The sequence below is a fragment of the Saimiri boliviensis genome, chromosome X, assembly GCF_048565385.1.
Source record: "Saimiri boliviensis isolate mSaiBol1 chromosome X, mSaiBol1.pri, whole genome shotgun sequence".
Taxonomy (NCBI): domain Eukaryota; kingdom Metazoa; phylum Chordata; class Mammalia; order Primates; family Cebidae; genus Saimiri; species Saimiri boliviensis.
The window spans coordinates 130,824,205-130,847,179 of NC_133470.1; the positions used below are offsets into that span (position 1 = coordinate 130,824,205).

A 22,975-nucleotide genomic window follows, 5' to 3' on the forward strand; every position below is an offset into this window, starting at 1 on the left:
TCACAAAAACAGACTGCTTTCACCCATAATACACTGTTAGATCTGCCGCCTTCATTTTAACTTGTTGATGTAGAATACACAGCAAAGGTAAGCTTTACATGTATTAATCTAGATGTGGCTGCTAAAACTAGGGAAAGTTACGCTATTGTTCTGACATCAATTTTTTGAAAACAACTACCTGGAGTTAGCATTGGACTCCATGGTTTAAGGGCACAAACACCAACAATACTGCCCGACTTCAGATCAGATACCAGTCCCAATTCTCAGGAAACCACCCATACTTTTGACTGACCAGTTACAAATTCAGAAGTTCCCATGACATTATCTGGTTTCATAATTCATTAAAACAACTCACAGAACTCATGAACAGTGCTATTCTTATTATTATAGTTTCATTTAAGGATACACACAGGACAAGGTCTGAAAGGATCCTAGACACAAAGCTTCCATACCTTCCCTTGTGGAATCAGGGTACATCACCCTCCCTAGAGAACAATATGTTCACCAACCAAGAAGCTCCACTTAACCCTGAAGTTCAAAGTTTTCACTGGAGTTTTATAAAATAGGCAAGATTGATTAAACCATTGGTTATGTGTTTGAACTTAATACCTAGCCCCACTACCTTCCCTGAAGGTTGAGCTGGCCCAAAGTTCAAACCCTTTAATCACATGGATGGTCCTTCTAGAAACCAGCCCCCATCCTGAAGCTATCTAGGGGTTCACCATAAATCACTTCATTAGCATAATAAAGACACTCCCGTCACAAAAGAAATTCCAAGGTTTTTTGAAGCTCTGTGTCAGAAACTAGTGATAAAGATCAGTTATATTCTCTATTATACTGCACCATACTTATAATAGAGTTACATACTCTATTACACTGTACCATATTCTGTTTTCATACTCAAAAAAACCACAGAGATAAGAGACAACACAGCTTGAGTAGAAAAAAATAAGCTGAATGCTGGCTTCAGTACTTGTATTATCAGAATTCTGGAGAGTAAAAAGAAGAAAATAATAGGAGAGGGTAGGAGATGAGGAGGTAGTCCTAGGGACTAATCTCTACCTATGATTTTGCCCCAAATGCCTTGTATCTATTCTAGCTTTTTTTTTTAATTGCATTTTAGGTTTGGGGGTACATGTGAAGAACATGCAAGATTGTTGCATAGGTACACACATGGCAGTGTGGTTTGCTGCCTTCCTCCCCATCACCTATATCTGGCATTTCTCCCCATGCAATCCCTTGCCAACTCCCCACCCCCAGCTGTCCCTCCCCTATTTCCCCCCGACAGATCCCAGTATCCATGTGTTCTCATTGTTCAACACCTGCCTATGAGTGAGAACATGCGGTGTTTGATTTTCTGTTCTTGTGTCAGTTTACTGAGAATGATGGTTTCCAGGTTCATCCATGTCCCTACAAAGAACAGAAACTCATCATTTTCTATGGCTGTATAGTATTCCATGGTGTATATGTGCCACATTTTCCCTGTCCAGTCTATCATCGATGAGCATTTGGGTTGGTTCCAGGTCTTTGCTATTGTAAACAGTGCTGTAATGAACATTCGTGTTCATGTGCCCGTATAGTAGAACGACTTATAATCCTTTGGATATATACCCAGTAAAGGGATTGTTGGGTCAAATGGAATTTCTATTTATAGGTCCTTGAGGAATCGCTACACTGCCTTCCACATTGGTTGAACTAATTTACACTCCCACCAACAGTGTAAAAGTGTTCCTGTTTCTCCACATCCTCTCCAGCATCTGTTGTCTCCAGATTTTTTTAATGATTGCCATTCTAACTGGTGTGAGATGGTATCTCAATGTAGTTTTGATTTGCATTTCTCTAATGACCAGTGATGATGAGCATTTTTTCATGTGTTTGTTGGCCTCATATATGCCTTCTTTTGTACAGTGCCTGTTCATATACTTCTCCCACTTTTGAATGGGCTTGTTTGTTTTGTTATTGTAAATCTGTTTTAGTTCATTGTAGATTCTGGATATTAGCCCTTTGTCAGATGGGCATATTGCAAAAATTTTTCCCATTCTGTTGGCTGCCGATTCACTCTAATGACTGTTTCTTTTGCTATGCAGAAGCTCTGGAGTTTGATTAGGTCCCATTTGTCTATTTTGGCTTTTGTTGCCAATGCTTTTGGTGTTTTGGTCATGAAGTCCTTGCCTATGCCTATGTCCTGAATGTTTTTCCCTAGATTTTCTTCTAGGGTTTTTATGGTGTTGGGTCTTATGTTTAAGTCTTTATTCCATCTGGAGTTAATTTTAGTGTAAGGTGTCAGGAAGGCATCCAGTTTCTGTTTTCTGCACATGGCTAGCCAGTTTTCCCAACACCATTTATTAAACAGGGAATCCTTTCCCCATTGCTTGTTTTTGTCAGGTTTGGAAAGATCAGATGGTTGTAGATGTGTGGTGTTGCCTCTGAGGCAACTGTTCCTTCCATTGGTCTATATCTCTGTTTTGGTACCAGTACCATGCTATTTTGATTACTGTAGCCTTGTAGCATAGTTTGAAGTCCAGTAGTGTGATGCCTCCAGCTTTGTTCTTTTAGCTTAAAATTGTCTTGGCTATATGGGCTCTTTTGGTTCCATACGAAGTATAAGGTATTTTTTTTTTCCAGTTCTGTGAAGAAGATCATTGGTAGCGTGATAGGGATAGCATTGAATCTAAAAATTACTTTGGGCAGTATGGCAATTTTCACAATATTGTTTCTTCCTAACCATAAGCATGGAATGTTTCTCCATCTGTTTGTGTCCTCTCTGACTTTGTTGAGCAGTGGTTTGTAGTTCTCCTTGAAGAGGTCCTTCACATCCCTTTAAGTTGTATTCCTAGGTATTTTATTCTCTTTGTAGCAATTGTGAATGGTAGTTCACTCATGATTTGGCTCTCAGTGTGTCTGTTATTGGTGTGTAGGAATGCGTGTGATTTTTGCACATTGATTTTGTATCTTGAGACTTTGCTGAAGTTGCTTATCAGTTTCAGGAGATTTTGGGCTGAGACAATGGGGTCTTATAGATATACAATCATCTCGTCTGCAAATAGAGAAAATTTGACTTCCTCCTTTCCTATTTGAATATCCTTTATTTCTTTTTCTTGCCTGACTGCTCTGGCTAGAACTTCCAGTAATATATTGAATAGGAGTGGTGAGAGAGGGCATCGTTGTCTAGTGCCAGATTTCAAAGTCAATGCTTCCAGTTTTTGTCCATTCAGTATGATACTGGCTGTTGGTTTGTCATAAATAGCTTTCATTATTTTGAGATACATTCCATCAATACCTAGTTTATTAAGGGTTTTTAGCATAAAGGGCTGTTGAATTTTGTCAAAGACCTTCTCTGCATCTACTGAGATAATCATGTGGTTTTTGTCTTTGGTTCTGTTTATGTGGCAGATTACGTTTATAGACTTGCGTATGTTGAACCAGCCTTGCATCCCCGGGATGAAGCCTATTTGATCATGGTGGATAAGCTTTTTGATGTGCTTTTGAATCGGTTTGCCAGTATTTTATTGAAGAATTTTGCATCTATGTTCATCATGGATTTTGGCCTGAAGTTTTCTTTTCTTTTTGAGTCTCTGCTGGGTTTTGGTATCAGGTTTTTATTGGTCTCATAAAATGATGTGGGGAGGATTCCCTCTTTTTGGATTGTTTGGAATAGTTTCAGAAGGAATGGTAACAGCTCCTCTTTGTATGTCTGGTAGAATTCGGCTGTGAACCCATCTGGACCTGGGCTTTTTTTGGGTGGTAGGCTATTAACTGCTGCCTCAACTTCAGCCGTTGTTATTGGTCTATTCAGGGTTTTGACTTCTTCCTGGTTTAGGTTTGGGAGGATGCAAGCGCCCAGAAATTTATCCATTTCTTCCAGGTTTACTAGTTTATGTGTGTAGAGTTGTCTGTAATAATCTCTGGTGATTATTTGCATTTCTGGTGATATCCCCTTTATTATTTTTTATTGCATCTATTTGATTATTCTCTCTTTTCTTTTTCATTAATCTGGCTAGTGGTCCATTTTGTTGATCTTTCGAAAAACCAACTTCTGGATTGATTGATTTTTTGAAGGGTTTTTTGTGTGTCTATCTCCTTCAGTTCTGCTCTGATCTTAGTTATTTCTTGTCTTCTGCTAGGTTTGGGGCTTTTTAAATCTTGCTCCTTTAGCTCTTTCAATTTTGATGATAGGGTGTCAATTTTAGATCTTTCCTTGCTTCTCATGTGGGCATTTATTGCTATAAATTTTCCTCTAGACACTGCTTTAAATGTGTTCCAGAGATTCTTGTATGGTGTGTCTTCGTTCTTGTTAGTTTCAAGGAACATCTTTATTTCTGCCTTCATTTCATTGTTTATCCAGTCAACATTGAAGAGCCAGTTGTTCAGTTTGCATGAAGCTGTGTGGTTCTGCATTGGTTTCTGAATGCTGAGTTCTAGCTTGATTGCACTGTGGTCTGAGAGACTGTTTGTTTTGATTTCTGTTCTTTTGCATTTGCTGAGGAGTGATTTACTTCCCAATATGTGGTCAATTTTAGAGTAGGTGTGATGTGATACTGAGAAGAATGTGTATTCTGTGGATTTAGGGTGGAGAGTTCTGTAAATGTCTATTAGGTTTGCTTGGTTCAGGTCTGAGTTCAAGTCCTGGATATCCTTGTTAATTTTCTGTCTCATTGATCTGTCTATATTGACAGTGTAGTGTTAAAGTCTCCCGCTATTATTGTGTGGGAGTGTAAGTCTCTTTGTAAGTCATTAAGAACTTGCTTTATGTATCTGGGTGGTCCTGTATTGGGTGCATATATATTTAGGATCATTAGCTCTTCTTGTTGCATTGATCCTTTTACCATTATGTAATGTCCTTCTTTGTCTCTTTTGATCTTTGTTGCTTTAAAGCCTATTTTATCAGAGACGAGAATTGCAACTCCTGCTTTTATTGCTCTCCATTTGCTCGGTAAATCTTCCTCCATCCCTTTATTTTGAGCCTTTGTGTATCCTTGCATGTGAGATGGGTTTCCTGGATACAGCACACTGATAGGTTTTGGCTTTTTATCCAATTTGCCAGTCTGTGTCTTTTGATTGGGGCATTTAGCCCATTTACATTTAGGGTTAATATTGTTATGTGTGAATTTGATCCTGCCATTTTGATGCTAGCTGGCTCTTTTGTCCGTTAGTTGATGCAGTTTCTTAATTGTGTCTTTACCATTTGACCATTTCTTAAATGTCTTTACCATTTCTTAAATGCTCTTTACCATTTGGTATGTTTTTGGAGTGGCTGGTACTGGTTGTTCATTTCTATGTTTAGTGCTTCTTTCAGAGCTCTTATAAAGCAGGCCTGCTGGTGATGAAATCTCTGAGTAATTGCTTGTTCATAAAGGATTTTATTTCTCCTCCACTTATGAAACTTAGTTTGGCTGCATATGAAATTCTGGGTTGAAAGTTCTTTTCTTTAAGGATGTTGAATATTGTCCCCCACTCTCTTCTGGCTTGTAGAGTTTCTGCTGAGATATCCACTGTGTGTCTCATGGCCTTCACTTTATGGATAACCCAACCTTTTTCTCTGGCTGCCCTTAGCATTTTCTCCTTCATTTCAACCCTGGTTAATCTGATGGTTATGTGCCTTGGGGTTGCTCTTCTTGAGGAATATCTTTGTGGTGTTCTCTGTATTTCCTGGACATGAATATTGGCCTGCCTTGGTAGGTTGGGGAAGTTTTCCTGGATAATATCCTGAAGAGTATTTTCCAGCTTGGATTCATTTTCTCTGCCACATTCCGGTACACCTATCAAACGTAGATTAGGTCTTTTCACATAATCTCATATTTCTTGGAGACTTTGTTCATTTCTTTTTACCCTTTTTTCTCTAATCTTGCCTTCTCATTTTATTTCATTGAGTTGATCTTCGACCTCTGATATCCTTTCCTCTGCTTGGTCAATTTGGCTGTTGAAACTTGTGTATGCTTTGTGAAGTTCTCATACTGTGTTTTTTAGTACCATCAATTCATTTATATTCCTCTCTGTTTATTCTTGTTAGCGTTTCATGAAACCTTTTTTCAAGGTTCTTAGTTTCTTTGCTTTGGGTTAGAACATGATCTTTTAGCTCAGAGAAGTTTCTTTTTACCCACCTTCTGAAGCCTGTTTCTGTCAATTTGTCAGACTAATTCTCCATCCGGCCTTGTTCCCTTGCTGGTGAGGAGTTGTGATCCCTTGGAAGAGGAGAGGCATTCTGTTTTTGGGTGTTTTTATCCTTTTTGCACTGGTTTCTTCCCATCTTTGTAGATTTATCTACCTGTTGTCTTTGTAGTTGTTGACTTTCAGATGGGGTCTCTGAGTGACGTCCAGTTTGTTGATGATAAAGTTATTTCTTTCTGTTTCTTAGTTTTTCTTCTAACAATCAAGCCCCTCTGCTATAGGACTGCTTAGGTCCACTCCAGGCCCTGCTTGCCTGGGGATCACCTGCAGTGGCTGCAGAACAGTAAGGTTTGCTGCCAGTTTCTCCTGCTATCTTTGTCCCAGAAGGATACCTGCCAGATATCAGTCTGAGCTTTCCTTTATGAGGTGACTCTTTGGATGTACGGGGTTCAGAGAGCTGCTTAATGAGACAGTCTGTCCTTTATAGGGGCTCAAGTGCTGAGCTGTGAGCTCTGTTGTTCCATTCAGATCTACTGGGCAGGTGCATTTAAGTCTGCTGCAGCAGAACTCATAAGTGCCTTTTTATTTTTATTTTTTCCCAGGTGTCCTGTCCCAGGGAGTTAAGGCTTTATTTATAAATTTTTATCGTGTTGATGCCTTTATTCAGGGCTGCCCTGCCCAGCGAGGAGGCAGCCTAGTCACAGTCTGCTGCAGAGGCTTTGCTGAGGTGCTGTGGGCTAGGCCCAGCTGCCGTGTGAACTTCCCTGCAGTCCTGTTTATAGGGGTTATAGTTAGAACTGCCTCGGCAATGGTGGCCCACCTCTGTAATGGCAGACTCTCTCTGTAATGGCCAACTGCCTTGGCGATGGTGGCCTGCCTCAGCAATGGTGGACTATCTCGGTAGTGGTGGACTGTGTCAGTAATGTCAGACGCCCTTACCCCACAGAGCTGGACTGCCCCAGGTTCAGCTGTCCTTGCTGTGAAACTCTCAATCCAGAACGTTTCAGATTGCTGTTTTCTATGGGGGTGGGACTGGCTGAGCCTGTTCACCTGGCTCCCTGCCTGAGAGCCCTTTTTTTTTTGTTTTCAGTTGTACAGGTGACTCTGTCTCCCAGGCATCCCAGTCACCAGTTGAAACAGCACTCAGATTTGTGTGATTTCTTGTGCATTGGCCCGCTGCACCAGCTGGAACAGCTGCTGGAGACTCGTGGTGCTTTTTCGCCAAGGGAATCTCCTGGCCTCGCTCCCTGTTTCAGTCCCCTTTTTATCAGTTGAATGGGTGACTCTGCATCCCAGGTCTTCCAGTCACCTGTTGAAAAGGTGCTGAGATCTGTGTGATTTCCCGTGCGGCGACCCACTGTGCTGGCTGAAACAGCTGTGCGAAGATTTATGGCGCTTTTTTGCCTGGGAATCTCCTGGCCTGGCTCCCTGTTTCAGTCCCCTTTTTATCAGTTGAATGGGTGACTCTGTCTCCCAGGAGCTCCAATCACCAACTAAAATGGTACCTGGACCTGTGTATTTTGTGCAGAGACCCACTGTGCTGGCCAAAACAGCCATGCTGGCAACCCGTGGGGCTCCTCCACCTAGGACTCTCCTGGTCTGTGGGCAATAAAAATCCATCTGGAAATGCGACGTCCACTCACCATCCACGCTTTCACTGGGAGCTGCAATCCTGAGCTGCTCCTAATCGGTTATCTTGGATCCTACCTCTCTAGCTTTTAAGTCTAAACAGGAGGGCCTAAAGTAATAGAACAACATAGTTTCAACCCTATAAACTTGGTATAAACATAAGGATAGAACTGAGATTAGAAAAAGTCATTTCTTTGTAGCAACACTTTCTGTCTGTCTCTTTTTTTTTTTTCTTTTTCTTTTTCTTTCTTTTTTTTTTTTAGACAGAGTCTCACTCTGTCACCAGGCTGGAGTGCAGTAGTGCAATCTTGGCTCACTGCAACCTGCAACTCCCTGGTTGACAAGATTCTCTTGCTGCAGCCTCCCAAGTAGCTGGGATTACAGGCATGCACCACCAAGCCCAGCTAATTTTTGTATTTTTAGCAGAGACGTGGTTTCACCATGTTGGCCAGGATGGTCTCAGTCTCTTGACCTCATGATCCACCCGCCTTGGCTTCCCAAAGTGCTGGGATTACAAGCATTAGTGACCGCACCTGGCCCCAACACTTTCTTACACTGACTTTGTATATATTGTGATATATGAAGAAATAAGCATTTGATCTTTTTTTCATTTTGATTGAAATTTGAAATGAGTTGTTTTTAAAATTTTTAATTTATGTGGATATGTAATACTTGTACATATATTTGTACATTTTATATGATATTTGTAATTGTATAAATTATATTTTGATACAAGCATAAAATGTGTAATGTAATTGGGATATACATCACCTCAAATATTTATCATTTTGTTGCACTGAGAACATTCCAAATCTATTTTCTAATTACATTGAATATATAATATTGTTAACTATAGTCATTCTATTGTGCTATTGAACAGTAGGATCATATTCCTTCTATCTAACTGTATATTTGTACCCATTAACCAACTCCTTTTTATACCTCATCCCCAATACCCTTTCCAGCCTCTGGTAACCATAATTCTTTGTCCTATATTTCTGGCACAGAGCTCCTAGAATCCTTACTATTTCCTGATAGGGATAATGGAAGCATCTTTTGTTACATGTGGCTTTAGTTTCAAGTTATTGACACTAAGACCCTTGGAATCTCTGGAGTGATTAAAAGTGTCTTATGCTACTGAGATGGCTGGTGAGTGAGGACTACTAGACAGCCTCAAGATAGGGATGGTCACCAGAAGGATCAAGGCATGAGTAGAGGGTTGGAACTTTCAGCCTCACCCCTTGATCTCCAAGGAGAATAGAGAGGCTGAAGATTGAGCTAATCACCAATGGTCAATGATTTCATCAATCATGCTTGTGTAGTGAAACCTCTACAAAAAACCCAAATGTCTGAGAGATTCCAGGTTGGTGAACTCATTCATATTCTGGGAAGACAGTGCATCCCAAATCCAGTGGATGGCAGCTTCTGCATTTGGGACCCTTCTGGACCTTTCCCTATGTACCTTTTCTTCTGTTTTAAAACTATGTTCTTTATAATGAACCAGTAATAGGAAGTAGTGTCCCTGAGTTCTGTGGGCCCTTATAGCAAATTATTGAACCTGAGGAGGGGGCTGGGGGAACTCCCAATCAGTAGGTAAGTGACACAGAAGTGTGAGTAATCTGGAGATCTATTACTTGTGATGGTTGTCTGAAGTGGGGAGAAGGCGGTCTTACGGGAATGAGCCCCTAACCAGAGAGATCTACACTAACTCTGGGCAGTGTCAGAATTGAATCAAATTGTAGGATACCAAGCTGGTGTCCTCAAATAATAGAATTGCTTGGTGTGAGAAATCCACACATTCTTTGCCAGAAGTATTGTGAGTAGAGGAACCATTTTCTTTCACTTGGTACCCAGTGGATGCATGGGGTAGGAGGAAAGGAGGATACGCAATGTGAAAGAGGACAAGGACTTATCACAAGGCTGCTATCTGGGATAGGACCAAAGAAACATGCCCTAAGGAATGAGCAGAGATCCCAACACAAGAGAGCAAAGGGTGTGCAGAGGGAAACCTAAGAGACTATCCATGAAGCGTTTCCATAGGTAATCCCGAGAAAGACCCTCCTCTGAGGCCCAAGACAGCAAGGAGAGAGAGCATCACATGGAGCAGGAACCCACTTTGTGTCCCTCAGTGGGACTGAGATCCTGCTGCATGGGGCTGAGATCCAGGAATCCCCTTGGGGGTCGAGAACCTTGGAGTATCCTAATGAGACATCCCAGGTAAAGGGCCCAGAGCATCTAGGTTTCCTCCCCTCGAGTCTATGTCTCCTTCTCCTTTTCCTAGAACTGCCTGGATTGAGGTTCATTCCTCTGCTCCATCCCCAGCCAGCTGGAGCGCTGGAGCAAAAAGCAGATGTATGTGTTTCCTTCTCCTGCCCTCCTCCACCCTGCCCCAGTTTTGAGCTAGTATCGGCCATCTCCACTGCCTGAATACTGCTAGTAGGAAGACAGACAGAGTAGAGTGAATGCCAAAACATAGCTCATGATTCCCATCCCCACCCCTACCTTTCCTGATCCAGCAGCACAGGTGTTCACGAATTGTCACTTCACCATTTCCCCTCTCTGGGCTCCCCTGAAGCCAACTTCATCCATATGCCCACCTCCCACACCCACACACAGAAACACAGGGTGCTGGGCTGGGAGCCCTTGAATGAGGGGACAAGGGTGCTCAGAAGGCAGGAGGGAGCAGGCGGATCTGAGGCATTACCTGCACCCACATCTAGTCTCAGTCATCGCCTCTCAGTGATGCAATCTGCTGTCCCTGCACCCACCTTCTCCAATAGCAACCGCTGCTTCTCTCCACAAATGCCTCGAGCAGGTAGACTCTCTGCTTCTTGAGCTCCTGGACAAAAGACAGACCAGCTAAGACACTCGCGGTTGGCTAAGGGATTGTTTCCTTTACCAACAAGTGCTGTAATTCTGGTCGCCTGAAAAATTAGTTTTCAGGCTGATGCAACGTGGAAACACACCTACCCACCTTAACATCCCGCTGTTCCTCCCATGTCCTGCTCTGCAGAGCACAGGTGTCGTCCACCTTTCAGGTCCTTTCTGGGTGTAAGAAAACACTCCTTTTGGCCGGTCTAATCCAGAACCTGGTCACATGACCCACCGTCAGCCCCACCCCCACTCCCAGGTGACTGCGCAGTCAGCTTGTTTGCGTCAGCCCTGTACCTTGGATGACAGTCTTCTACTGCCTTTGAAGTGCTTGCTAGAAGACCCTGAAGCTCCTGGCCCAGACAGCTGGAAGGAAGGCCGGGATTTGCTCTGGAGGACCACTCGGCTGGCCAGGAACATTCGATGAGTATTTGGGAGATGAAGTTCATTTTTTTTTTTTTTTTTTTTTGAGGCAGAGTTTTGCTCTGGTTGCCCAGGTTGGAGTCTAGTGGCGAGATCCTGGCTCACCACAATCTCCACCTCCTAGGTTCAAGCGATTCTCCCGCCTCAGCCTCCTGAATAGCTGGGATTACAGGCACGCGCCACCACGCCCAGCTAATTTTGTATTTTTAGTAGAGACGGGTTTTCACCATGTTGGCCACTATGGTCTCGATCACCTGACTGCACGACCTGCCTGCCTTGGCCTCCGAAAGTGCTGGGATTACAGATGTGAGCCACTGTGCCCAGTCGATTTTTAATATTTTGTATATGACTTGAGTGACATACTAAAACACACACAGGATCTGTCTTGAAAAATGCTGGTCAGCAAAACAAACATTCAAACTCCAGTTTGCACCATCATGATGATCCCTGTTAAAGCTTACGGTGTGTGAAGGGAGGCAAAACTGCCACTTCTATATATCTTACCAAACTAGGATCAGGTGGGGAAAAAAAAGCATGTTGTACTATCAGAAAAATTATACAAAACTTAGAGAAAGTCACCATTAGTTACTGGATGTCATTTCATAGCAGTGCTGGCATGTTTATTGATTTACCTATTTTTTAACTCTGTAGGCATTGATGTTGACATGTAGACACTTTGTTCAATAGATATGTAAATGATTTTTGTAAATAGATATCCTTAAATATTACAATTTATTGCCCTGTAAGATATTAACCAGTTTTGTATTTAACCTAGCAATGTTATTCTAACATTTATTAATTTCCCGTTTATGAAATTCAAAATACATAGTTTTTGTTTATATCTTTATGTTGTATATATTGTGTATAGATATAAATTTCAACTATTTTCTTAATCCTAGTAGCTGTTCATTGTGTTGAAAAATCTTTCACATATTCTTTTATATTTACATGAGTTGTAATTTTACCTTTGAAAATTTAGAACATCCTCAGACAAAAAACATATTTAATCATGTCTAAAAGTAATAAAACAGTTGATATTTCTCATAAGTCTGAATTTCCTCTCCAAAGCAACATCTATCCCTGGCTTTTCCAATTCTCCTGACTGAAGGTATGGTGTGGTCATTTTTTTAAATTATTGCAGCAAAATACACATAAAATTTACCATTTTAACCATTTTAAAGTATACAACTCAGTACATTCTGAATGCACAACCATCGCCACTATCTAGCTCCAGAACTTTGTTGTTACCTCAAAAGGAAATGTTATGTGTTTTACAGTAATAATTCTGTGAAAAAGGTGCCATTTTTGTACTACGAACATTCTATTACACTTAACACTTTTGGCAATTATTATTATTTTTTTTTTTTTTGAGACAGAGTTTTGCTCTGTCACCCAGGCTGGAGTTCAGTGGTGTGACCTCAGCTCACTGCAACCTCTGCCTCCTGGGTTCAAGAGATTCTCCTGCCTCAGTCTCCCCAGTAGCTGGGATTACAGGCATGCACCACCATGACTGGCTAAGTGTTTGTATTTCTAGTAGACACGGCATTTCGCTATATTGGCCAGGCTGGTCTTGAACTCCTGACCTCAAGTGATCCGCCCACCTTGGCCTCCCAAAGTGCTGGGATTATAGGCATGAGCCACCGCGCCTGGCCCACCATTGGTAATTTTAATTTTGTTTAGTTTTTTGAGACAGGGGCTCACTCCCATCACCCAGGTTGGAGTGCAGTGTTGTGATCATGACTCACTGCAGCCTCAACTTTCCAGGCTCAAGCAATTTTCCCACCTCAGCCTTCTGAATAGTTAGGACTACAGGCATGCGCCACTATGCTGGGCTAAGTTTTTTGTATTTTTAGTAGAGACGAAGCTTCACCATGTTGCCCAGGCTGGCCTTGAACTCCTGAGCTCAAGCAGTCCTCCCACTTTGGCTTCCCAAAGGACTGGGATTACAGGTGTGAGCCACTGTGCCTTGCCAATTTTAATTTTTGTCTTGAAAACATTTTATAACAAGCTAGGATTTCTGATAGCTCATTCATTTACAACTTTTCTAAATATTATGGCTAACCATTTTTAACACTTATAGTTTATTAATTTATATAGCTGTGTCCTAGCATGCTCATCTATAACTCAAGGCACAAAAGCATATTAATTTTTTTGTCTTATTAATGTTTGTATCTCCCCAATGCCTGTCTCTGAGCATTTTTAACATAGTATATATTTTATTCTAGACTGTGGAATGTATGAAGTGTTTAGAAATTCATATTGAAATTGCATAGGAATTGTGTAGATTTACAGACGTTTGAAAATTTGGAATCTAATTTTCCATACATGAGGTCACATTCTTCTCTATTTACCAAATATAAAATAATTGTCATTTTGTGTCAATAAATCGATCCATATATAATCATTTGAATGGCTCCATGGTATTTCCTTAATACTTTCCTTTGTCTGGGAATATAAAGGAAATCCTATTCCCCACTTCATTTAATTGTGCTATCCTACTCTTTCAGCCTTTAGGTGGCACTGAAGTAACACCTGTACTTTGAATTATTAAATATGCAGATTTGGCTTACTCTGTTCCCCAAACTGGTCTCTTCCTAACTTTCTAACTGCATTTCTCATCAAACTCCTTTTACTTGTTTCAGACAGTGTTCATCCATGCTACCAGAAGAGATTACTCAGTTACACACTTTTTATCAAACCACTGCTGCGCACTTTCAAGAACAACCTAATGACTTGTCTTATCCTACTCTTAGGCAAGTCCCAGGGCTAAGATGGTAATTTAAATGAGTCCTATAAGAAGTACTAATTTTAGGTTGCTTGTTGGAAGGCTCATAATTGGGGAAGTAGGTGGGCAACTTGTCTTGTCCTCCTGTCCTGACCAATTTGTTCTATCCTGACCAATTTAAGTGGGTCTCTTGTCTCAGAAGTATTCCTCAAGTATCACAGCCCACAATAATCTCCCCCTTCTTAAGCTCAAAGAACAGAATTTTCTAATGAGTGCATGTTTGTCACACTAATAATTACTTATGTTTGTAAGTGCACATACTGTATCTGTACATGGTTCTTAAACTGAAGAAGTGTCACTTATGCCAATTTTAACATAGAACTTTATTTAAAACACAGATTCAAATAGAGAACCATATATTTAAACAGCGAATAGCAGAGCAGCTTACTCAGGTGACACAGTTCACTGAAAGCTTAATACTGAAAAATATCACAATCTGGACAGCAAGACAAATATCAACAAATGTGTTTTCAGTTTTGATATTCATTTGGCATCCATAAAACGATCCAGCTCAAAACAAGAGTCTGACGAAGTTAACATCAGCAATAAAAAATATAAGTTACAACAAAAAACCAGACTGTGAACACCAAAGCACTACTCAGGGCTCTTTGGGAACATAAGGCTGACCAGCGACAGGTGGTTAATCATATTAACTTTGTTGTCCCACCTCAGGATCATTTTGATTGTCTATTTGGGCTTGTAGTTGCTTAGCTAACTCCTCAAATTCACGAAATGCAGAAATAAGCGGCTCAAGACTGAAATCATCATCAATTAAGGACATCTTTCCACTTTTTATAATGTTACTGATGTTCTGAAACATTTTAATAACAATTTGAATATTATCATTTGTCTCTTCTATGTTAAAGAGACCCACAAATATTGAAAGAGCTTTGGCACTGAATAGATGTTTTGCCACAGCAGGATTTTCAGACAAATTCAACAGCATTTTCAGAACGTGAAACTTTGTTGTTGCATTGGCTGTGGTTAATAAGGAGAGAAATCCAGACATATAGTTGGCAATCAGTGTGTGATAGTCAGTAGTCATAGTGAGGTGTCTAAGCATCCTTATTCCAGTCAGCTGTTCAAGGGAATCCACACTATGAGCAAGGGTTTCCTCACACACCTGACATATGAATGTCTCAATCATGTTTAGATTTGGATAAGGTGGAGCCATGTGAATCATATTTTCCAAAAAACTTGTCCTAACTCTAGAGGACGGATAATTAAGCAAGGTTTCAATAAGTGAGACAACACCTGAATCTCGAATGAAATCTCGGGTAAATTGAGAAGCACTTCTCATACCCATTGCAATTTTAGATATTTCTTGAATAAAAGGATCCCGAATTTTGTCCATTAGTATAAGGAGTTCTTCAAACTCTTCAGGACCAATTTTTAGCTCACATTGTATGCAGCTGCAGGACCAGTTCTCAGACTCTGCACTCTCCCTGGCCCTAAGATGCTCTCGAATTTCCCGGACTGACCGGTAGGAAGGATCATACTGAAATGTGAACTCAGGGCCAGGCTGATCAGGCTGAAGCAAAGATTCCTGCTCTTCCCCTTCTGGGCTAAGTTCCAGGTTCTTGGGCTTTGCCTCAAACATTTCAGAAGCATCTTCAGTAAATCTAAAGGGGCTTGTGGACGGGAAGCCAACCCCATGAAAAAGACCAGGTTTGAATTCAACAGTGACCTCTTCCCAGGTTTGGGGTCTGGAGGATGCATTAAGCTCCTCTTCAGCTGTATCTCTGAACCTGTCACTGACCTTGTACACAGGACAGGGATTTAGGTCAAAGCAGGCCTCATCTCTGTCCCAGAACCAGGACCCAAATATGGCATCTTCTTCAGATTCTGGCTTGGCATCCTGTCTGGCCACAGCCCCCAAACTGGACTGTTCCTCAGCCCAGTACAAGGATCCACCAACGGCCCCCTCCTCAGTTCCTGGCTCAGATTCACAGATTGCTGAAGCTCTACCCTCCAAACTGGCCTCATTTTCTGCCCAGAACCAGGACCCAATAATGACTTCCTCCTCAAACCTGGGTTCCTGTTTGACTCTATCACCGTTAACATCTTTCTGGGCCCTGGATTTCAAGTTGGTTTTAGGATCTTCTTTGTCTCTGTGCTTGAATCTACTATTGGCCTCTTCTCCAGGCAAGGAGAAGGACTGCTTATAGAACTCATCTTCAGACTCAGATTCAAAACAATCTTCTCTCTTTGTCCTGGACTTGGACCTAATATTTGCCTCTTCCTTGACTCTGGGCCCGAACAAGTTACTAGTATTTTCTCCAGCCCAGGAGAATAGGTTGCCAGCCTCATCCTCAGACCCAGACCAGGAATCAACATAGGCTTCTTGCTGGGGTCTGGGCCTGGACCTGGGGTTAGTCTGATGTTTAGCCCTGTGCCTGGATCTGGTATTGGACTCTTCCCTGGGCCATGATCTGATACTGGTCTCTTCTCCAGCCCAGAAAGAAGATATTGTAGAGGTCTCATCTGCTGACCAGAACCCAGACTCATTAGAGGCCTTCTCTCTGGCCATGGGCCTGGAATAACACCAAGACCCCGTATTAGTCTCCTCCTCTGGTCCAAACCAGGGCTGGATTCCTTTCTGACCTTGGGTGCCAGGAAAGGTTTCAGCATCCACATTGACTACTTCTCTATCCATAGATAGGCCCTTAGATTTAGTAACCGATCCAGACTCAGGAGTGGTTGGTGGCCAGGCAACGGCATTAGTCTGGGTCACCCCTTCTGCCTGTGACACAGTCTCAGTCCCAAATTCAGTTTGGCCCCATGCCTGGGGTTCATCCTTGGTCCTTGCCCCAGGAATTGCCTTGGCATCAGTTTTGGGACGAGCGCCACCTACTACCCTGGCATTGGTTTTGGGCCTGGCCCCTGCTGTTCCCTGAGCCTCAGTTTTGGGTCTTGCTCCACCCATTGCCTGGGCCTCAGTTTTGGGCCTTGCACCCAGCACAGACTTGTTCTCAGTTTTGGGCCTTGACCCCCGCACAGACTTGTTCTCAGTTTTGGGCCTTGCCCCTGGCACAGACTTGGTCTCAGTTTTGGGCCTTGCCCTTGGCACAGACTCAGTCTCAGTTTTGGGCTTTGCCCCAGTAGTTGCCTGGGTCCTAACCTTGGGTCTGACCACCAGAGGGACTTCATTCTCTCCCTCAGCCCCAGGCATAACCTCTTCCCCAGGCTTCTTTTCAGGCTTGGCCTGGGCACTAGGTACAACCTCTGCTCCAGTCATGGTACAAGTTACAAAGAAAGTCCAGTAATATACTCCACCCCCAGTCTAAACCTCAACCACAGACCTGTCACAGGTTTGTTTCTACACACTCTGATCTTTAAGTGATAGAAGATATGAGCTTGGAAACAAGAGTTGGAGTCAATATCCAGACCAGTAGTCAATCAATCAGCCACCCTCCAAAACAAAGTCTCAGTCAATAACTCAGTAACACAGATAGAGTGTAGAACCAAGCTTGAGGAAGACAGATATTTCCTGGATGGGTGCAGACCTGTTGAGGGTGGTTGTCAGCGGCAACTCCACCACCAGCAGAGCAGCCACTGGAGGTGGATCTAGAGAGAGAGAATGAAATGGGGCTTTGAGTCTCTTCCAGTTGTGTCGCCCCATGCAGAGACGTACACAGTGAGACTGATGTTGAATGCTAGGTGGGACAGCTGGGCTTTGAGAAAGTCTCTCTGGCTGGCTACCTGCTATAAAACAGGTCCAGCAATGGTGGGAACGTGTGTTGGCAATGGGAGGGGCTGAGAAGCCCGTAGATTGGATCCTAATCACTCCCAAACGCATGCTGGTCTCCACTACCCAACCCAAAAGTATACCCGCTTTCATACCAACCTTCACCGATGTGGTGCAGTTTCCCCCTCCTTTTCTTGTGCAAGTGGTGTCAAGCCCCACAGCTGACAGAAGGGGGTCCTACAGACAAGTAAACATACAGGAGAGAATGGGGTCTGAGTACTTGGTAGATAGGCAGGTACTCTGGCCTCTGTGACAAATCTCTCTCTTCCCATTCAAGGGTTCAATGTGTCTATTGTTTCCTGTCTCCTGGTCCCAGCTCTCAGGTCTTTTCTGAGTCACAACCCAACCTACATCTATCTCCTGTCTCCTGCAACAAATAAAAAAGATGCTGGCACGGTGCAAACCCAGCAGAGCAGAAGTAGGTCTACACCCACTGGGCTCAAAGCCACCTGCCTTACTCTCTCTCTCCAGCTGTCCCCTGCATCGCTCCCTCCCCCTCCTCACCAACCTCCAGAGGTGTGAGCCAGACTCCTCTCTCTTGCCTTTCTTGCAGAACTGACCAGCCTTGAAGCAGGCCTATGGACAAACAGATGAAAAGGTAAGACAGTCAGGAAATGAGGGGTGGCAGACCAACACCAAGGATAAGAGTCCCCATATTATTAGTATCTGTCTTTCAACATTCAGGGTTTTGCTGGTGGCATATTCTCGTTTCATTTAGGCCCTACTTCAAGGTTCCAGAGATAACAACTCCTTCTCTTGACGTCATACTCTTGCCATTATTCCCTTCTCCAATTCTGAGGATTCACCACTAGGTGCGCCACATCCCCTGGGCTCTGCGCAGCATAAAATGGGGGAAGGGCGCCGCATATTCTAGAAAACAGGTTGTGAATTGGTACTTGTCAATATGTCTCCCTCATCACCCCCACCTGCAAAGCCCACCCTTTCATGCCCCCAGATTAGGACGGTGGAGGAGGCAGGTGGGGATGGAAGGCGGGAGAAGCGCCTGGAAGACCTTTAGAGAAGGAAAGATTAGGAGGTGCGCCTGGATGCCTGACCTGCTCTGGTCGCAGTCCCCCACCCCGATTCTGGTCCCCGTTAAATGTTTGGCACCCAACCCCCCATCCCCACACAACTCTGGGATTCCAGGCTGTATTCCTCGTCCTGCTTTATCTCAAGCCTCTCCTCTACAGAGGCTCAGTGTGGCCTGTCAGAATGCGCAAGACTTACCGCGCAGACAGAAGACTTTGACATCAACCTGGAGCCTGTGGGACGGCACCCAGGACAGGGGCCCCACAGGCCCCTTTCCGGAATCAGGGTCCGGAGTAGGGAACGTGGCCCACCTCCCGCGGGCTGGGCGCAGAGCTGGGATGCCCCCGAATGGCCTCCCTGGGCGAACCCCATAAGGGCTCCCGCTCCGCCATTTCTCCTGCAGGAGCCTACCCCCAGCCCTCTCTGGGCACAGACACCGTCGAGGGCGGGGCGCGGGCGCCTGCAAAGCTGGCTGGGAAGCGGTCAGCGCGGTTCTCCTCCAGAGGATCTCACGGTGCTTCCCGAGTCAGCCCCTCAGCCCTTGGCCCAGCCCGGCCTGGCCCGCACCAGCCACCGCCTCCTCATCGCCAGGGGTCTCCGGCATTGCGCACCTCTCTCCAGCGCCTGGCTCCGACCGGATCGTCTCCTTGTTGCCAGGCTGCCAGGGTCTGCGCAGCAGGCTGCCAGCCGGGACACCCTGGCAGACCACCCCCCGCACGCTGGTCCCCCTACTCACGCACCCCCAACTTGCCTGCAGAGGCCCAGGGCCCAGGTCGTCGGCCTCCCCCTCCTCGCCTCAGCTCTCCTCTGGCAGCTCCTCACTTGGATGCCCACCGCTTTCCCCGCGTTCCGAATGGCAAAGAGGCGTCCCGCCCCCCACGCCTCTGCAGCAAAGTAGGCAGGGGCTGCGCAGGATGCGGCAAGAACCGCTCGCCGCAAGGGTGTCGGGAGAGGGGGGCGGAGGGATACGGCGCGAAAGGCTGAACGCCCCCTCCCCGGCCCACCGTAGTTCCGACCCAGAGGTGGGCGGGGCCACGACGAGCTCCAGCCTGGACGTGCGTGTTGGCACCAGGCTGCGTCAGGAGGCCCTCGCGGACCCTGACGTGGCGACCACCACCATATTTCTCGCGCTAATACAATATGTGGGACCAGCGGGCGGCTGGGGACCAGGGCGGGGGACAGGATGGGGAGGTCGGGAAGAGCCGCACTGGAGGGAGCAGCGGATGGATACCAAGCCGCCCCTTGCTGTGCCTGCACCCCCTCCCAACCCTCCCCCGACAAGGACTGCTGGGTGTCTGCCCCCTCCCTCTCCCCAGTCTCCTCACCCCACTTCCTGTATGCTAATGGGAGATCGGGTGTCAGCACTGCAGTCTGGGAGGGGAGAGGCGATTTCAGGCCATGTAGGCCCGGGACTCTAGGGTGGTCCTGAGCGTTTCTTTCCCTGCTTGATAGAGCCAGGCGGGGGATCGAGGTACACCTGCTCTTAAGTGGACTGCAGGGCAAGGGGCTCCCATCAAGCCCTCGCCACTGCTCCTTCCGTAAAAGAAGGTAGAGCTAGACCTCTAACCCTAGGAAACCAACCACTGGTCTGCACCAGACCCATTTCTTTATGCGACACCACTTTTTTTTTTTCTCATTTCAAATGCTGGCTCACGTTGGCATTATGCCATCCCCACAGTTACCCCCAAAAGAGAGCCTTTCCCTGTCAGGACGCACAGGAGGTCATAACAGTGCTCCCTGCTTGATGGTACCAGGTAGGGAAGATCCTGGCTCCTCGTCGGTCCCCTGTCAGGTCTTCTCTTGCCATGACATTTGGGAGTGGAGAAATGTGGCTGGTATTCGAACCAGCTTGGATCTCAGCCACCTGTCATAACTACCTGCTACTTCAGCAGTCATTGTCAGGAGAGGATCCTGAGAATGACCTCCCCTCCCCTCACCGTGGCTCCTTTTGAAGCCTCTCCTTTCACCCCTACATCCATCCTTTACTCTTGAGCCCCTCTTTTCCCTGCTTCCTGCATGGGACAGACAGAGCCATGCGGTTAAACACCAAGTTGCTGTGGTTACTGCTGTCCATTTGAAAACTACCTTCATTGTGTCTGGCAGGTGACGGTCCCCTAAAGATGTCCATGCCCTGTTCTCCAGAACATGTACCATTTTATATTACCTGGCAAAGGAGCATTAAGATTTCTAATTAGCGGAATTTAAGAGTATGCTGCAGTAACTTGGCCAGTGTAATTGCAAGGGTACTGTAGATGTGGAAGAAGGAGGCAGGGACTCAATGTCAGATTGAAGCAGCATGAGAAAGTCTACACTGGCCATTCTTGGCTTCGAAGATGGAAGGAAGCCAAGATCCAAGAAATACAGGCTGTCTCCAGAACCTGGAAAAGACAAACAGATTCTTACCTAGAAATCCCAGAGGGATAGCTGCTCTGGCAACATCTTTATTTTAGTGTCGTGAAACCTTTGCAGATTTCCAACCTCCAGGACTGTACGATAATAATACATTTGTATTATTTTAAGCCATTCTATGTGTGGCAATTGGTTAAAGCAGCAGTGTGAACCTAATACACTCATCATCCTGATGAAGTCGATTCCCCTTTACTTTCTTTACCTGTGGATCAGTCTCTGGGAAGATCTATTTTAGAGCTCATGCCTCACCACTACAATCATCAATTCCCTCTTCTTTGCTTCCTAAAGGAGAGTAATTTTTTAAAATTGCTCTTATAGGTAATCTTGGAGAAAGTTCCTTTTTGCTGAAACCACCGATATTTCCCAGGTAGAAAAGGGAGCCCTATTCTTAGGATGAATTTTCTCATATTTCCATATAGCCTTTGTTATCAGATATTTACTAACTCTGTACAATATTTTGCTCATACGAAGAAAACATCTGAGGATGATTCTGTACCATATCTGGAGATGAATGTTGTGTATTAGAGGAACAACATGTTAATTAACTCTGCTGTTTTCATGGCCTTAACCGAATGGTGGGTTTTCTCTGTTCCACAGCATACTTTCATAAATGAATTCCAGGCTTGGGGAAACAGAGCCTGAGGTCTGCTGGAATTTGTTGGTCTGTGTGAATCTCTCTGCTTTCCTGAGCTGTTCTTCCCCTTTCTTAATGTCATTGGTACCTTTCATTTATTCAACAAATATATATTGAGCTCCTGCTTTCTCCTAGGCCGTGGGCATACAGTATAAACCAAAGAGAAATGAATCCCCTTTCTTGTGGTGCTTATGCTTACCTGAGGTTTATTGTTCAATTCTCTACTCTGAAAGTTTGCAGATATATCAAAAACTATGCCAGCACAAGTTTCTGTGGTAATTCTTGAGGTGCTGGGATCTTGCTATCAAGATATTTACCAGCAGAAGAATGGTTCTACCAAAAGCTGATAGGTTTTACTGTGAGAGTTCGAAATGTGTTGGGCAATTTCTTGTTGATTCTTTTAGAAAACAGGGACTGTGCTAGACATTTACTGAACTGAGAAAGGCCCTGTTCTAACCTCTTTGTGTTTAAATAAATTATAGACTATTACCAGAATGTATGATTACTACCTCCTTACACCAGATAAGGAAACTAGTCTGGATTGTTTGTCATTTTTAAAGTCAAGAGTAAATAAAAAGGTAAAAGAAGATGCTTACCTATGTCTGTCTAACTGGTACAAGCTATTATTTCCTCTTAAAATATGTTCCAGTCTAACAGATTTCAACAGCCATGGTTTTACTTCTCAGTGCCTCCACCAGCACCTGTGCAACCCTGACTTGCTCATAAGATCTAAATTTCCAAAACAAATAACTCACAAGCATTAAGCCCAGGACATAGAGGCAGCTGTACTGACTCATGATACCTACCCCTCTGCCCCCAACCCCACCCCATCTCCTACATGCATGCTCATCAACTTGCACGCTAGCACATCCCTTGCCTGTGCAGCAGCTCACATTACTTCCTTTTGTCCCTCTCAATCACTGTGGACAAGGATCTGTTTTAGCCCATTTAGCTTAACTTTGGGCTTTCTACTGTCATTTTAATTTGCAATTTCCCAGACATGTGATGTTTAGTATGTATTCATATGCTCATTTGCCATATGAATATGTTTTTTTGGCCAAGTGTCTGTTCCTTCATTTGCCCAATTTTAAAATGGGCTGTTTTCTTATTGTTAATAATTCTTTGTATATTTTGGATAGCAATCTTTTATCAGAGGTCTGTTTTGCAAATATTTTCTCTGTGGCTTATCTTTTTCAATATCGTAACAGTTTATTTCGTAGGGGAGTATAATCTTTAATGAAACCCAACCATAAATTTTTTCTTTCATGGATCATGCTTTTGTTGTATCTAAAAAGTTATTTGACAAACCCAAAGTTATCTAGATCTTCTATTATGCTAT

General features: G+C 44.1%; 1 protein-coding gene across 4 annotated transcripts; it reads right to left on the bottom strand.

Annotated features, from left to right (window-relative positions):
• Nucleotides 1-14,121: 14,121 nt before the first annotated feature.
• GPRASP2 (G protein-coupled receptor associated sorting protein 2) lies at nucleotides 14,122-22,412 on the bottom strand. Of its 4 annotated transcripts, none has more exons than XM_074392048.1 (4): nucleotides 20,758-22,412; nucleotides 18,073-18,140; nucleotides 17,664-17,741; nucleotides 14,122-17,383 (listed from the first exon to the last, which is right to left on the bottom strand). In XM_074392048.1, the coding sequence occupies exon 4, from the start codon at nucleotides 17,052-17,054 to the stop codon at nucleotides 14,466-14,468; it is 2,589 nt and encodes an 862-aa protein (XP_074248149.1). In that variant the 5' UTR covers nucleotides 17,055-17,383; nucleotides 17,664-17,741; nucleotides 18,073-18,140; nucleotides 20,758-22,412; the 3' UTR covers nucleotides 14,122-14,465. The 4 variants fall into 4 exon arrangements, with proteins under 4 accessions (XP_074248149.1, XP_010330519.2, XP_074248150.1 ...); XM_010332217.3 differs by lacking the exon at nucleotides 20,758-22,412 and adding an exon at nucleotides 19,345-19,867; XM_074392049.1 differs by lacking the exon at nucleotides 20,758-22,412 and adding an exon at nucleotides 19,334-19,867.
• Between the last annotated feature and the right edge of the window lie 563 nt (nucleotides 22,413-22,975).

Excerpts from the sequence above, each read along its gene's own strand:
- GPRASP2 (XM_074392048.1), bottom strand. The coding sequence starts at position 17,054 with ATGACTGGAGCAGAGGTTGTACCTAGTGCCCAGGCCAAGCCTGAAAAG.